The sequence below is a fragment of the Lissotriton vulgaris genome, chromosome 1_1 (genome assembly GCF_964263255.1).
Source record: "Lissotriton vulgaris chromosome 1_1, aLisVul1.2, whole genome shotgun sequence".
In the NCBI taxonomy this organism is placed as follows: Eukaryota; Metazoa; Chordata; class Amphibia; order Caudata; family Salamandridae; genus Lissotriton; species Lissotriton vulgaris.
This window is the reverse complement of record NC_141685.1, coordinates 434,505,824-434,522,589: the sequence shown is the minus strand read 5'-3', so window position 1 is coordinate 434,522,589 and position 16,766 is coordinate 434,505,824. Positions and strand designations below refer to the sequence as shown.

The window sequence follows — 16,766 nt, the reverse complement described above, 5'->3', positions numbered from 1 at the left end:
TCGCAAAACAGTCGTAGTTTATCACCCTTCACAGAAGGGTGGTAAACCACTCGCAAATGGGAAGGGGTCCCCAGGGGACCCCTTCGTCTTTGTGAGTGACTCTGGAAATATTTGGAAGGGCAGGCAATGGATCCAGGGACCCCACTGCCTGCCCTCAAAAGTGAAACTGAAAAGTTTCAGTTTTATTTTTTAAATGCATACCATTTTCCATTAAGGAAAACGAGCTGCATCAAAAAGAAAAAACCAGCTTCATTGAAAAGCAGTCCCGGACATGGTGGTCTGCTGCGCGTGCAGGCCACCATCCTTTGGAGTGCCAGCCATTCTCGATGGGGTCGCAAATTACGACAGCCTCATGAGGCATGCCATTTGAAACCCCAATGGGAATCGCAAACAGTGTCTCAGACACTGTTGTGCATCCCAATTTGCGAGTCGTTAATGCGACGCAATTTGCGACTCGCAAATTGGTGGGTCGTACATCTGGCCCTGAGTCTCTTACTGCTTGTCCATTGAGATGTTTGAACATCTAGAGAGATTTTCTAAGGAGCGGTTATTTATTCACAGGTGGCAGCTTGACCCAGCTGGACTTCATTTTTGTTATGTTTACATTCAGGAGACTCATGAAAAACATTCCACTTTACCGCCTGCAAACTCAACATATGTTTTGGAACATAAAGAAAACAAATTCAAACAGATTTTTATCTTATGTGCCAAAACATGAAAGGTTATACCCTCACCAAGGTCTTCCTAAGAGCAAAGAACTGCATAGGAAGAGGTATTCAAACATTTAGATCCAGACTTACTGGGCCTTTCTGTTGTCCTTGCCTCGCTGTTGGATGTGAGGTCTCTACAGTGGTGAGGCAGCTATAGCCCCAAACTGACAAATTGCAGTTTAACAGCTTGAGAGCCATGAATTGAAAAAACTGGGGCAGGCTGTCTAACTAGGGATGGCTCCCTTCCACTGGGTGGAAACACTGACAGGGTGTCAATCATGAGATGGGTGAAGACTCCTAGTGACAAACTTGCAGAATTCAATGGGTTATAGATTTATAGGAACACTATCTCAAAACAGAAGTAACCTTCCAATAAATGCACCAGTTAATTGAAAGCAGATAGGGACACATGCATCAAGCTAATTACCGGTCGCAAACGAGCCGATTCGCAGAATCAGCCCCTTTGTGACCGGTAATTAGCCATTTGAGATGCATTAAGCCCAAAGCCATTCACAAAATAGGTAATCGCAAAATTTACGATTACCTATTGTGCAAATGCAGTTAGGGAATCCCAATTTGCGATTCCCTAAATGCAATATTAGAAACATTATCAGAATGCGACTTTGCATTAAGGAATCGCAAATTAGCATCAACTTCAAGTTGATGGTAATTTGCAATTCCTTAGAAAAATGCACCAAATAGCATTTTTCTATGTGCCATGTGGCACACACACATGCCCTTAGGGCATGTGTGTGGGCCACATGTGTACACATGCTAATTTTGGGGGTGCATCAGGGTGGCCTTTTGGCCAACTGGTACCCTTTAAATTGCGTTCACAATTTGCGATTACCTATTTGGTAATCGCAAATTGTGAATGGTTTCCGTTCATTCCTATGGCCCATAGGAATGAATGGGAAAGCATTCCCTAATAGGGAATCACAATTTGCAATTCGCTATTAGGAAGTGTGTAGGAATCATTCTTTTTTTAGCTAAACTTACATGCATAGGCAATTGCGATTCCTTAATAGCGATTCCTTAATATTCGCTATTAAGGAATCACAATTGCTTAGGTTGATGCATGTGCCCCATAGTCTTTATCGTTTGAGAATGTTCTAATATTTGGTGGCACAACTCCTATGTAGAAATGTACAGATGTATTATTTCAAGTTTATGGTGGCCCCATAAATCCTAATCTTGAATGTCTTTCTCTGATTTATCCAATTCCAATTCCAATTCCAAAAATTCTTTATTTCGGCCGCAATGGGCCATAAAAGATACAGTAAAATACAGTACATAAATACACAGTAAAATGGAATGCATATGTTACAGAAGTATTTACATATAAAAGGCTAGAGGATCTGCATGGGGTAAGGAACACAATGGCACCAATTCAGGGGGACATTTTCTTCCTTATTAACCAAGCTGCCATTAGGAATTTTGACACCGCAAAGACAATATGTCCCAGGGTATTGGTTTTCATAACCCTGTATGCTTGTAGGTATTCACGAAATCCCAGGTTCCGACACAGCGGAGCAATCCAACGCTTCCTGGGATTCCGGTATGCGTGGCAAACAAACATTATGTGCAAGTCATCTTCGTTCTTGGTTTTACAACAAGGACAGAGTTTGTCACCCCCGGTACGCCATTTGTGAGTAAATACTTTAGTGGGGAGTGTGCCAAACCTCCATTGCAGGAACAATTTCCTCGCCAAAAGAGGAAAGATAAAATCCATAAAAGGTTCAAAGAGGTAAGAATTTTTGGACTCCATAAAACGACTCGTAAGGGTGCCGGTGCTGTGAGCATTATCCATGTCAGCCAAATTTTTGTTTTTGTACAGCTGGGCAAGAGTTTTGCGTGTGATCCTTTGACAACCCTGAACTGGATCATCCCAGAGGTCTGGCAAATTCAAACTGGACAATTCTGATTTAATAAAAGCCAGCCAGGGGATTTTGTTACTGCCATTCATCCTCAGTACATGGATAAGGTCCTGCCTATAATGATGCAGTTCCTCAGTGGACCATATCCGATGCCAGAACTTCACGGGTTTGGATAAAAGATCTTCAGCGATGGAGTGTAGGCCCAAATCCAATCTTAGGGGGAGCAGTGGCGTTCCCTGCGGGAGAGCAAGCAGGCGTCTCAAAAATGTATTTTCCACCGCTAACAATGCCTTCCCTGCTTTGAAACCCCACAGCTCGCTGCCATACGTGGCTGCTGCCTTCGCTTGAGTTCTATAGGTTTCGAGAGCCGGGCTTACAGGCTTAAAGGTGGATTTATTTGCCACCTTCAGGAGTGCGCCCGCTAGCTGGGATAGCTTCAACCTTGATCTCGCTATCTGGCAGTCCCAGGCCAGGTTTTCTTGTAGTGTTACCCCCAGATAGACAAAGGTCGAGACCCTCTCAAGGCTAACTTCACCCAGTTTTGGGTTGGGTCTGGTTCTGGCTGGGGGATTAAAGATCATAAACTTAGTCTTTTCTGTGTTGACCTCCAACCCGTGTTGCCGACAGAAAAGGCCAAAACCATTTACAATCCTCTGGATCCCCATGGGGGATTTGGAAAGCAGGAGGGTATCATCAGCAAACATGATTGCCGGAACCCTCCTGCCTGCCAAAACCGGGGCATCATTGTCCTTGACAGTGTCAAGATGTTGAATGACACTGTTAATGAACAGGCAGAAAAGGGTTGGCGCCAGGACACAGCCCTGTCTGACTCCTCTAAGGACAGGGAATTTGCCCGAAAGCTTACCATCCCTCCCACACCTTACTTGGGCATAGTTGTTCTCGTGAAGCCTGATGATAGTACTAAGAAGGTGTGGGGGCACTCCTAGCTGATGCAAAACCTCCCAAAGTTTCCCTCTAGGGACTAGGTCAAAGGCTGACCTCAGATCCACGAAGACCATGTACAGTCTTCCACCCTCTATGGTGACAGTCTTCCAATATAGGAGAAGAAGGCGGAAGATCTGATCCATGGTCGACGTGTTCTTTCTGAAGCCAGCCTGAAGGGGGGTCATGATGTCATTTTCCTCCACCCAGTCCAAGAGGTGATTAAGGATGAGGCGCGCAAAAAGCTTCTGGGGGACATCTATTAGGCTAATGGGCCTGTAGTTGGCGGGGAGCAGAGTAGATCCCTTCTTATGGATCGGAACAATCTCTGCCCCCAGCCACGACCCGGGGATTGACATACCTCCTAAGATGGCATTAAAAAGAACAAGAAGGTATGGGCCCCAGATGTCCAAGTGGTGCCTAAACAAATCCCCAGGTAGCCTGTCTAGACCCGGCGCCTTCCCCGGTGGTAGTTGCTTCAGGGCTGCCTCCACTTCCCCCAGGGATAATTCCAATTCACGGTCCTGCATGCCAGGAGGCGCATCCAGAGCTGTAACAGGACAAGGATTGGTTTCTTTATAGAGTTCCCCAAAATGGGCCTCCCAGACCTCGGGGGCAATATTGGGTTCTACTGCGTACTTAAGTTCCCCTGTGCCATTGTTAACAAGAGCCCAGAATTTACGGGAGTCCCTAGCTTTTAGGGCATCACAAAGATCATGCCAGTGGTTCCAGTCCCACTCGGTCCTGGCAGACGCCATCACTGTTTTATAGTGTTTCCTATGGGCACGCACCTCGGCCTTGTTTGACCCCTCTTTTATTGCAGCAATGAGCTCAGACTTTGCTGCCCTACAAGAGGAGGTATACCAGGTGGGAACACGGGTCTTTTTCTTTCTATTTGGCACCAGCGGGTGGAATACCTCAGCCAAATCTCTTACAAGACCCTGGTGGATGTCACCCAGTTTCTCATTATATTCCGGGGTTCTTGGTGCGTTTAGCAGTGCATCCACCTCCATAAACCTTGGGATTGCCAACCCGTATAATTTGCTAATGGCCTCTTCTGAGCTCACCAGTTTTCCCCACTTAACCCGTCGCCTGCTGGTTATGAGGACCAAATCCCCCTCCTCTCCCCCTGAGTTTTCTACCACTTTTCCCGCTGCATGGGGAGGCCACTTGATATTTAAGCACAGGGCGTTATGATCGCTATCCGACCTGTTTATTACCCTAAAATCGTGGACTTTAGGCCAGAGTGAGATATCCACCATGATGTAATCTAGCCTCGACTCATGACCCCTCCTATTAAAGGTACACACTGAGGGAGTATCGGAGATGGTGCGCCCATTACAAGCCCTCAGTGCGTAGTTCAGGGTAAGGGACATAAGTTGTATTACAAGGGGGGACCAGGCTTTAGGATATGGGGAGGACGAAGGTGGGACTCCCCAATAATCGTCTTCAGCCGTGAGGGCACCCTCCGACATGCCCTCCAGGGGTTCAAAGTGGCAATTGAAGTCCCCTCCAAGCACCACCTTGAGGTCTCCCGGCAGCTGCCCCAGGAAGGAGGAGAGGTCGTTTAGGGTGGGGGATTCGTCAGGCGCGGCAACCGGACGAGAGTAGACATTCACAATGGCCCATGATGGTTTACCAGGCCATGTGAGCCGAACACACTGGATGTCCTGCGAGGACGTAAGTACCTGTTCCGCCTGACATCCAGTGTGACTCGCAATCCAGATCGCCAGCCCGCCCGACGGCCTCCCCCTCCCACCCCATTTGGCAGGAATCTCAAATACGTCAAACCCATTCCTGGTTACAGTATCCCGTGCCCAAGTTTCTTGAAGGAGGAGGATGTCGCTACTGGCCAGTAAATGGTCCCACTCCGGTGTGCCTTCCTTGTTTGCAATGCCCGCTACATTCCAAGAAACAATTCTCAGTCCCTGATCTGTGGGTAGAGCGCCTTGACCATCAGTGGGGGATTGCATATAGTCGGTAGGTGGGTGAGTTCCTGGCACGATGGTAGGTGGGCCAGCCAGCTCGACCCCCCCGGGTTGCAGGATGTGGCCAGTCCCGGCGTTGTGAGAAGTCCCCTGTAAGCCCCAGCTATCACCGCTGTTAGGTGGTCGATCACTAGCGTTAACCTGCGGGGCGTATTCTATTGCGGGGGCTGCAGTCATTCCCACCCAACTTTGCTCTTTGCCTTTAGCATTGACCAGGGAGCCAGGTTCAGCTACAGGGGTTCTGCTCTCTCCCACCCCCCTGAGAACCTCATCTACCATCTTTCCCGAGCCAGACGAGGTGTCACTGATTTGTAGTCAGTCGACCTGGTCTAGGCAGGAGAATCTGTTGTAATGTATGAAACTTGCCTGGGCATGCGAAGGGTGGTGCCTTGGTCTGTAGCGTGAGCCATCCACAGCATAGCCCACCCTAGTCCACCCCTTCTCCCCCCTTGCCTCTGTGCTGCTTGCATTTGGGTAGAAGTACGAGAGGGGGACTAGTTCTATGTTGGACTTGTCAGGCCTAGCAAGCCAATTAGAAATATAGTTGGCTACGTGGGGGCTTTTAAAACTTATGATGATACAATCCCCAGCCTTGTTCTTTGGGGTGTAACCAATCCAAGGGATCCTCCTAGCCATCAGGACCTCGCCTTTCAGGTTAGGGGGCAGCGGTCTGTTGATGCTAAGCCAGCTTATCACCTTGTTGCGTAACGAGTCTTGGGGCTCCCTCATATCACCAGTTAGCTCAGGTACTCCCACCATGATTACCGTATAAGGGACCGCTTCTGGGGGCAGGTTGACCACCCTACGCCTATCACATTGGGGAGCAGGACCATCAGTAGTGCCATTTGTAGGGATCACGGCTCCCCCAGTCTGTGGCGCTGGAAGTTGCTTTGATCTCCTTGGGGCCGGAACAGGGGGCCTGGGAGCCGAGGGCAACAAAGGGGGCGCCTGGGGAACAGGCGCCCCGACCGTGCCCAGCAGTACCACATTAGCCCCCTGTGACGGTGTACCGGACCGCAGGCTATTCACCAGGGAGGCCCGGGGGACTGGAGTGGGGTTGGTCATATTTCTATCTGTCCCGGGGCTTTTCCTTAGGTGACTGCTTTCCAGGGCCTTCAATCTGGACTCTATGGCGTCCAGTTTAGCTGCAATGGGGGTTAACAAATTCCTCATGATGTCAGTGAGTGTGTTGACTAATGAGTCAGTGCTGGTAGAAGTAGAAGTTGCCCCACCAAAAATGAAAGGACCCGTGTGCAAGGGTGGGGAAGCAGGAGCTGGAGAGCCCGTGCGAATCGGCCTGGACCCTGATAGGTTGAGGTCCGGAGAGGCAGAAATGTCTGTGCTGTCAGTCTGATTTAGCTCTACTATGTCCACTTTGGCCCTCTTTGCCTTCTTTGCTTTCCTAACCCTTTTCCTTTTGGGGGGGTGCTGTACTATGCTACCTACATCATCTATGGGCAAGTCAGCCTGACCTGCATCTTGTAGGACTGTTCCTCTGCTTTCCGGGATGGTAGTGTGATCAGAGATCCCAGATAGCCGGGAGGAGTTCCTGTCCCTCTGCCTCAAGGGAGTTCTTAACTGCTGAAGGACCGACTCAATCGTCTGATCAATGCTGTCCATTAGTGACATGTGGGTGGCATCCAGTGTGAGCGGTGTACTCGCCTCTGTAGAATAGGTATCTCCCTGATCCAGAAACACACTTTCCGGGCCCATCTCAAGGTGGGCCTCAGGGATTGACGGGCATTTACTAGCTAGGTTACTCGTCTTTGGGAAAAATTTGTCCAGAGTGCTTGTACCTTGTTGGGCAGACTTGCTTCGTGAGGTTCTGGTCGCCATGATGGAATATGTAGGGGGAGGTGAAGAAGACCCGAGGCGTCAGAGGGGTGGCCCGGTCCGGTCTCTGCCGGCCTCTAACGGCCTAGAACGGCCCGCTCTTTGCCCGGTCTTCGCCCCGGGCTGCGTCCCGCGCGCGTCCCGCGGTCCGCGGTCAGGCCCAATCTCATATAGAAGGGTTCCCAAGGGGGCGTGGCACTGGGAGGGGGCGCGGCTCCCCCGGGAAGAGGACACAGCTGTAGGTGTTTCAAGCTGAACCTCGCAGTCCCGGGGCCGCGCCTCTCGCCTCCTCTGCGGCCTCACGCCTCCCTCCTCTTGCTGGCAAAGGTTTATGGATGGAGTCCCAGGGTAATGCTACTCCTGTAGCGGGACCACACGAACAGGCTCTGGCAACACGGAACTCCTCTCACGAGCGGCACCTCTGATTTATCAGTTATTGTATGAGATATTTAGTACAATATTGCTGATTTATGTGAAAGACATATATCAACATTTAGAATAAAATTTAACATCTCCACAGTGAAAATATTTTCTCCATGGAGAAACCCTTTCTCCTACACCCTCTCCAATTTTTATTGTGTTCACCCTGCAAATATATTACTCCTACCCTTGATGCAAGGACATAATCTCCAGCCATGTTCAGGGAGAATTTACCTTAAAAGCTTTGTAATTCTCCACAACAACTTATGAGTTTGTGGGTGTCTACTACATTTTGCACAATTGCTCCACTCTGGAATATGTACAGACCAGCTCTTATGAGCACATTTACTCATTTAGTAACTTCCACTATGCTGTTGCATTTTTCAATGTGAGCCAATCCATTTATGAATGCAAAATCATATTCTATTTCCTTTTACATTTAGTATTTATAGAGTTCCGACCCTAAAATTTACAAGTGCAATAGTACAAGGCGCCATGTCATTATTAGAACTGCTGCGACTTTAGCAACCTCTTGAAGCTAAGATGTTGATCCGTAGTGCACAAGTTTGATGCTTATACACCTTTGTGAACCTGACCAATAATCCATTATGTTTAAGCTTACGCATGAAGTGGCAGTTCCTGCTGGCATTAAAAATATAAGTGCTCTCCATTATATTCAGCATCGTAAGTCCTAGGATGTTATCTGACCTTTATTTTGTTTACACTTCAATTTTAGGGCAGCCATTTGACCCACACATTTACATCAATAGCAGTGTTTCTAATGTTATCTGTGCCATAACATTTGGAGATCGCTTTGACTATCAGGACCCGGAGTTCCAGGAAATACTTCATATATTAGGTGACACGTCAAAGCTTCACATGACCCTAACTGCTCAGGTAAGCAGAAGTTATTCCACTCTTGTACTTTCTGAATGTGACAATTTTTTATTGTGCCATATTTAAAGCGATAAACTTTTATGCTCTTTGTTCTGACACTCAACATACAGTATATAAGATGTACCAACAGAAAGGCTCTGTGATAAAGCATATTTTACTTCTACTGGAAGTCCCTTTTTTTTTACAGTAAGAACTTTTTTTTAAATGGAAAACTCAAATTATCTGTAGAGTTTGCCTTCTTTCTAAATATATTTCCTGCTGACACTAGGTATAATACCTTATCTGAGTTGCAGTGAATGAGAGAAAAGAGCAAGTCCACATTCCCCAAGGATGAACGTCTTGACCAACGGGATCCTGATAACTGCAGACCATTATCCCAGGGCTATATCGGAATAAGCCGTCTGATAAAACAGCCTTTTCATATATCCCATCTCTGCTTGAACAAAACAACCTCCTCTGACACAGACACATACAATTCTGACCTTGGCAAGGCAGTGAAATCACATTAATTGTTACCTGAGATCACCACTAGAAAAGTGTTGACTCTAATGGCGTCACCACCCTTCTCCTATTTGACCTCTTGTCAAGGAAATCATGGTATTGTTGAAATGGATCAATTCTTACCTTGATACAGTCCACATCATCAGCCTTCTCCAATTCTGCTCAGCACCCTTTACTTCTCAGCTAGGCTTCCATCAAGGATCTACCACCACTCCCACACTCATCATATTATACCTGTCATACCTCCTGCAGCTCACTCTAATCTCATCTGTAGAACTCATGCCTATGATACCCAGATCACCCCGGGCATAGATACCCCACCCCTCGGTCAGTACCATTAAAAAGTAGATCAGTTGATTCTATTTAACCATTTCAAATTGAGATTTTGAACTGTGGTGCATGACATAACAATGGTCCTACCACTGCCTGGCCCAAGGCATCTGACCACTTCCTAACCACTTGAATAAAGTGAAGAATGTGGCTATGAGTTTGGATTTCAAGCGCTTCAATTGAAAAGAGGTTAATCAAGGTACCAAAGAGTGTCTCTGCACCAGAAGACTATGCTGCATGAAGATTTTTCCCATAGGGTCCATGACACTGTAATCATATGTAAATCATGTCTTTCACAGGCCAGTGAACTATATTTTAGATCTCCTCATTATCTATTTCAAGGGTTACAACAAATCTAGAACACAGTGACTAGAAAAGTTCTAAACTTGACAATATGCCCTGCACTGGCTACCCATGCAAGCTTTATCTATCTGTGGACACTTTGTATCTCACTCTGGATTGTCCTCGGGACAGGATCAATCTTCCTTTACCCCAAATACAAAGTCTATTTCCAAAAGAAGAATTTTAGATCAAGAGAGACCCCAATTTATAATCCTCGCCTCCAAATGTACAAATAGTTAAGCTCTAGAGCAACATGAATAAGGATCAAGCAATCATCTCTAATTCAGTTTAGCAATAAAGACCTGTGGACCGATGAATCACCTCTTTTTTCAGCCCAGAGCGTGTGATTATCAATCTAACAAGCTTTATGACCACAAAATGCAAGGATGCAATTACTTCTGGACCTGTGGAAGAACAGAAGATGTTATGTTCCATATAGGTACCCCAATATCGGCTCAGGTAATGAGTGCACTTTTCAGCTACATTCCACCGATATTACACTGCATAACGGTTCTTAGTACTGACCTTTTACCTAGTTATGGTAATGCCCAAAAGATGACATGGGGTTTTCTCTGAAAAGCTTAAGCCTAATTCATTATGCATGAGGATTTCTGGAATCCCAACAAGACACTGGCCTACCATCTCATGCATAATAACTATGTATAAGGGTCATACCTTCCGTCATCCTAGTCTGACTTGACACAGCAAGGTATGGGCGTGGCTTGGACGCCGATCGGGATGGCGGCGTGAGCTCGCAGCTCCGCGCGGAATCCCGCTAATTCTCCTGTTTTCTGCACCCTGGGTGACCCGAGGTCGACGCTCCTGCCCTCTGAAGTGTAAGGGGACAGCCGGGCGCAGACGGAGAGTTGCAGGGGGACTGCTGGCCCCGAGGAGATCGAGCTGGGCGACGGCCGAGGTGTTGCCGAGAGTGAGAAGAAAATGGCGGTAAGGAGGTCGGGAGGCCCCGGACATCAGCTTTGGGCCGAGTTGTCGCCGGCTGGCAGGAGGTCCTGCAACCGATAGATCGAGACACTAGGGTCAGCGGTGTTAGATCCAGAGATCGGGGGACAGTGATTCGCCCCGCCCAGACCTTGGGGACCCTCGCTGGCTGCCATCTCTACATCCTTCCTTCCCCCCTCAAGCTTCCGAGGGGGTCGGCTGAACAGTGCTCGCCACGCTGGTCATTGGTCCTGAGGGCATCGGCGGCGGCATTTGACCCTGCTCGGTGCCGGGGAGTTGGCACTGAACTACGCGTACAGAAGCTGGACGGTCTCTTGGGCCTGTGACGCAGTACCCTGAAATGGCGGCAGCTGGAGGGCTGGTGGCCGAGGAGCGCGCTGAGGGGGACCCAGCGACATCGTCTCGGATGGACGAGATTCCCCAGCCGGAGCTGGACCAGGAGCAGCGGCTGAACCGACGCCTGGACGCCATACTCGATGCGATCACCTCAACCAAGGAGGCGCTGCACCAGGACATTGCTCAAGTGGCCACGGGACTGGGGCTATTGCGAGCGGACCACGCGAAGCTGGCGGATAGGGTCAAGGACCATGATCAGTTGTTACTGGACCTGAAGCCATCGGTGGTGACCGCGGAGCACAAGATCACAGACATATTGGCCCGGTTGGACTCGCTGGAACGACGGGCGGAGGATGCCGAAGGCCGCAACAGGCGGAACAACGTGCGGGTCGTAGGCCTGCCGGAACGGATTGAAGGGGAGGATGCGGTGGCCTACATGGAGACCTGGTTTCGCACAGTGGTGGCGCCGGAGGGGCTTACTCCTTTCTTCACTCTGGAGCGAGCCCACCGGGTGCCTGCCCACCCGCCAGGGCTTGGCCGCCCCCCCCGACCGATGGTGGTGCGGCTCCTCCACTATAAGGACCGGGATCTCCTCATCCAGCGGGCTAGGATGTCGGGCCCATATGAGGTGGAAAACAGTAAGGTCACGATTTTCCTGGACTACACTCAGGCGGTCCAGAAGAACAGGGCATCGTTTTTGGCGGTGAAGAAAGAGCTCCGGGAGGAAGGCATCCAATATTCCTTGCTCTACCCGGCCAAGCTGCGGGTCATACTGGATGGAACTACGCACTTTTTCCAGACCCCGGACGAAGTATGGCAGTGGCTGGAGTCGTATAGAGCGGGGACGGACAGGTCGCATCAAAGTAGGCGAGATCAGCCTAAGCCACCCCGGATCAGACAATCGCAGCGTATCAGGTCCCGCAACAGGCGCCAGAGGGAGAAACGGGAGGCTCAAATGGCGGCGGAAAAGAGAGATGCGCTCGCAGCGACGGCGGCCATTACGGGGTCGCAACAGAACAGTGAACTGGCAGAAACGGACTCGGGCGGGGAAGGCAGCAGAACGGGAGAAGACCTCTCAGAAGCGGAAAGCTCGAAGGGGCCGGTGGTGACCCCCCAGACATCTGATGGAATATTTTGCGGCTGAGACTGTATTGGGACTTGATCGAGACTTCATGGTAGGGCGGTATCCTGTTGGCGATGAGCGGGTTGCCGGGAGGGGGGGCTGAGCGCACAGTGGGGGATGAAGGCGCGGGGTGCGGGCTCCGCTGGCTGGGGTCGGCGGTAACTCACCCCCCTTGGGCCCTTAAGGCCTACTGTGGTGGAGACCGCAGGGTAGGAGAGTGGGAAGTTGGTTCAAGGTTTGGATGGGGGCTGACATTGGGTTCGTAGGCTCTGTCCTGGGGAGTGGGGTTTGGGGTGTTTTTCTGTTCAGGGTATGTTCGGGGGGGGGGGGGCAACTGCTTTGGGGGGGATGTGAACCTTTGTTCTTTGGATCGGACTGTTCGATGTTGGTATGGGGACATTACCTAACTTGAAATGCCTGACGTGGAATGTCCGGGGGCTGCGAACTATGGTTAAACGCCACAAAGTACACGCATACCTGGTGCGCAGGGGGGTTCAGATTGCTATGCTACAAGAAACTCATCTGACCAAAAAAGAATGCGCTGCATTGCAAAAAAGATGGCGGGCCAGGTGTTTGGCACCACTTACTCAGCGTATGCCAGGGGAGTGCTGATCTGGATGAGGGCGGGGATACCATTCCAGGTGCTGAATCAAGTGGTGGACCCTGATGGTCGGTTTGTAGCGGTGGAGGGGAGGCTGTATGGAAGGGACGTGGTTCTCTGCTGTGTGTATGCGCCGAACACTGATCAGGCTCGATACTTTGATGGCCTCTCTGGGTCCTTGGCCTCTTTCCTGGCGGGCCCGATAGTGTTAGGGGGGGACTTCAATTCGATCACGGATGTGGCTCTGGATAGGTCCCATGCCCCCCTGGTGGACTCCCCGGTGCGCAGGTTGGCCATGCACAGGAAGGACTGGCAGGACAGATGGGGGTTGCTGGATGTTTGGCGGGAGCAGCACAGAAACACCAGGGATTATTCCTTTTACTCTGCTCTCCACGATTTGCATGTCAGGATAGATTCGGTGCTCTGCGGTGGGTCCCTAGCCCCATTGATTTCCCATACGGAGTACCTGGCTAGGACCATCTCGGATCATAACCCCCTATTGGTACACATTCAGTGGCAGCGGGAGCGCTCAGCGATACCAACATGGCGGCTCCGGCCGGAGACGCTGGAGGACTCAGTATTCAGCGACGCGGTCCAGCAAGGCATTGACCGCTATTTTGGCGAGAATGAGGGCACGGCCACGAGTAGGTCCACTGAATGGGATGCAATGAAAGTGGTGGTGAGAGGGGTGTGTCTGGGTAGGTTTTCGAATGCTCGTACGACTGTGTTGAATGCACTCATGAAAGCGGAAGAGACTTTGAGGGATTTGGAGCGCCGCAGGCCGGCCAGGCCGGACTTGCAGACCCAGTTATTGGAAGCGAAGGAAGCGGTCGCCACCGAGACAGAACGTTTGAGGTGTTACGACTACAGGCAGTATGTCATCAGAGCGCATGCAGAGCGGGATAAGGTGGGCACCCTCTTGGCCAGACTTGCTAACCCGGAACTTAGGGGCTGCCCGATCCTTAGCATTAGCAATGCACGGGGGGGAGATGGTGTATTCCCAGGCAGCGGTGTTGGAGTGTTTTCGGGCGTACTATCAGGAATTATATCAGAGTCAGTTGGGTGTGGAGGTCCAGGAAATAGCAGAGTACCTAGGGGCGAAGCAGCTTCCGGTCCTAGACGAGGAGGATGCGAAGGAGCTGGGCGGCCCGATCACGCTCACTGAAATACGGGTGGCCATTAAACATATGGCTCGTAATAAAACGCCCGGGGTGGACGGGTTACCAATCGAATTTTATCAACAATATGTCGATAGCCTGGCCCCCCGGCTCCTGGTGGTGTACACGGAAGCCTATGAGGCAGGGGGATTGCCTGGGTCCATGCATGAGGCCTTGATTGTACCGCTCCTAAAGCCTGGCAGGGACGCAACGGATGTGAGGTCCTATCGCCCGCTATCCATGCTGACGGTAGACTACAAGATCCTGAGTCGAATTCTAGCCACCAGACTGGCCCCACACATGATGGGCCTGGTGCACAGGAATCAGGCTGGGTTTATACCCACGAGGAGCACGGCGCTGAATATTCGCCGCCTGGTGGGAATAATGGACGCCATCTTGGATGGGGACGGGGCCCCAGCGGTCCTGTCCGTGGACATCGAGAAGGCCTTTGATAGCTTAGAATGGAGTTTCCTGGATGGAGTGTTGGAGAGGTTCGGCATGGGTGAGGGGTTCCGCCGGTGGACGAGGGTCTTATATGCCTCGGCGACGGCGAGGGTGCGCTTGGGCGGTCTGGTGTCTGCGGCATACCCGGTGGGCAGGGGCACGCGACAGGGGTGCTCCCTTTCCCCCCTATTGTTTGCTCTGGCGATGGAACCTTTGGCGGTCCATGCGAGGTCGGGTGACAAGTACGCGGGGATAGCCAGCGGCGGGCAGCAGCATCATATATCGTTGTATGCGGATGACCTACTCCTGTACCTCGACGACACGGAGCGGGCCCTGGAAGGAGCGATAGACCTGCTATCGGAGTTTGGCCGGCTGTCGGGCCTTAAGGTCAACTGGGCGAAGACCTGTGTGTTTCCGCTGAGAGCGGAGTCGCCCAACCCTGATCGCGATCTGGGGTGGTCTGGGAGCCATCTTGCTTCACCTATCTGGGAGTCCGCATATATCACGCGACTGCGGATCTATTGGAGGGCAACATTGGTCGGTGCGTCCGGGCACTGAGGGGCAGCATGTCCTTCTGGTCGACCCTCCCGCTGACGGTTCTGGGTAGGATCGCTCTCTTAAAAATGGTGGCGCTCCCCTGCTTCCTGTACTACTTCCGGACGTTGCCTATCTGGATTCCTCAAGGGATCTTTAGAGACCTGAGGACAATGATTATTGGTTTCCTATGGGGGCATGGCCGCCGCAGAGTGGCGCTGAGCACGTTGTTTCGCCCCAAGATTGAAGGGGGCATGGCTGTGCCCGACTTTGAGCTATATTATTTGGCGGCGCAGTTACAGGTCCTTACGCAGAACGTGGCCAGGGTGTTTAGGGGTCCGGAGGAGGACCGAGACCGGGGGATACAACGCCATGTGCTGTCCTATATCGTCATGCAGCAGAGACTTGAGTTGCGGGGCCTCACTATGGAGGAACGGACACTCAGGCTGTGCTGGCAGAGGAGCCTTAGGAGAGCGAAGGCGACGCGGCCTTATGCACCGGAGATCCAGATCGGTATGCTGACGGCCTTGCCACACGGGGGAGATTGGTCACCATTGCTGGATTGGGAGGAGGCGGGCCTACAGGTGGTGGGTGACCTGTACATTGATGGGGCTCTGGTACCATTCGAAGTGCTTCGGGAAGAGTTCGGGCTGCCTGACGGGGGGGTTCCTCCTGCATGCGGCGGTGGTGGCGGCTATACAGAAGCACTGGAAAGGGGGGCTCATGGAACCAACCACGACTATGGCGTGCCAGTATGTGGTAATGGCGGCGGGTACGTTCAAGGCTGTAACATGCCTCCATAACAGGATGTTGAACGAGGGACTGGAACCGCTCCAGGGGCTCAAGGCTAAATGGGAGGAGAGTGTAGGCCAGCCCATCCCTGACACGGTGTGGGGCCACATCTTGCGGCGCACGTGGAAAGGCACGAGAAATGCGCGCTTCCAGCAAGTGCATTTCTATGTGCTCCATAGGGCCTACTTAACCCCCGAAAAAATACGGCGGTACTTCCAGGTACCGGACGCCCGGTGCCCGCAGTGCTCGTCTCCAGGAGCGGACATGGACCATTTGTTCTGGGGGTGCTCGCACTTGGAGGCCTACTGGGCGGAGGTGGGGGACCTCCTAAACGATGTGACTGACAGGGAGGTGGATTTCGATATGGCGGCATGCTTGTTGCTCTGGTTCCCGCACACCAAACATACCAAGGTGACGAGCAAATTTATTGATCTGGGTCTGATACTGGCGCAAAGAGAAATATCGTGGCATTGGAAGTCCAGGGGTGGGCCGTCATTGCGTAGATGGAAGAATGAATTGCTGCGGTGGTCTGAATGCGAGAGTGTGCTCCGGATGAAGCAGGCTGTTAAGCTTGGAAATGAGAAGGCTTTGGACGCAGCGCGTGCGTGGGAGTTGGTGGTGCAGGCTTTGCGTGATTCTTTGGTGGAGGATGAGGACTGAGGGAATAAGGCCAGTGGACACTGCGGGGCGAACGAAAACAGAATTGTAACTTACACTGTAGTGGATCCATCCAACACGTCGGGACGAGGCATACACCGTTAGCAGTTGCCAGGGGGGGGGTATCGGGGGGGTAGTTTAGTGGGAGTTTGGGGTGGGTTGGAAGCCAAGTAGCTGGTCGTCTGCTAGGGCGCCCTCGAGTTAAGTAGGCCGGTAGGGTTCCGTGCGGAGTGAGAGATGGCTGGGGGAGCGGCCAGGCATGATAGGCATGATGAAGTAGTGTGGCTCACTGGTTAGAGGCGGCAGACCCGAGAGCAGAGGA

The 16,766-nt window shown here is 51.4% G+C and overlaps 1 protein-coding gene across 1 annotated transcript in view; it reads left to right on the top strand.

The window, feature by feature from the left end:
- LOC147747311 (cytochrome P450 2J2-like) overlaps positions 1 to 16,766 on the top strand; it is a 341,726-nt gene that overhangs the window by 113,869 nt on the left and 211,091 nt on the right. The window contains exon 4 of the mRNA XM_086953047.1: positions 8,507 to 8,667. Within this exon, the coding sequence (XP_086809173.1) occupies positions 8,507 to 8,667 (161 nt within the window). The remainder of the gene's footprint in view (positions 1 to 8,506; positions 8,668 to 16,766) is intronic.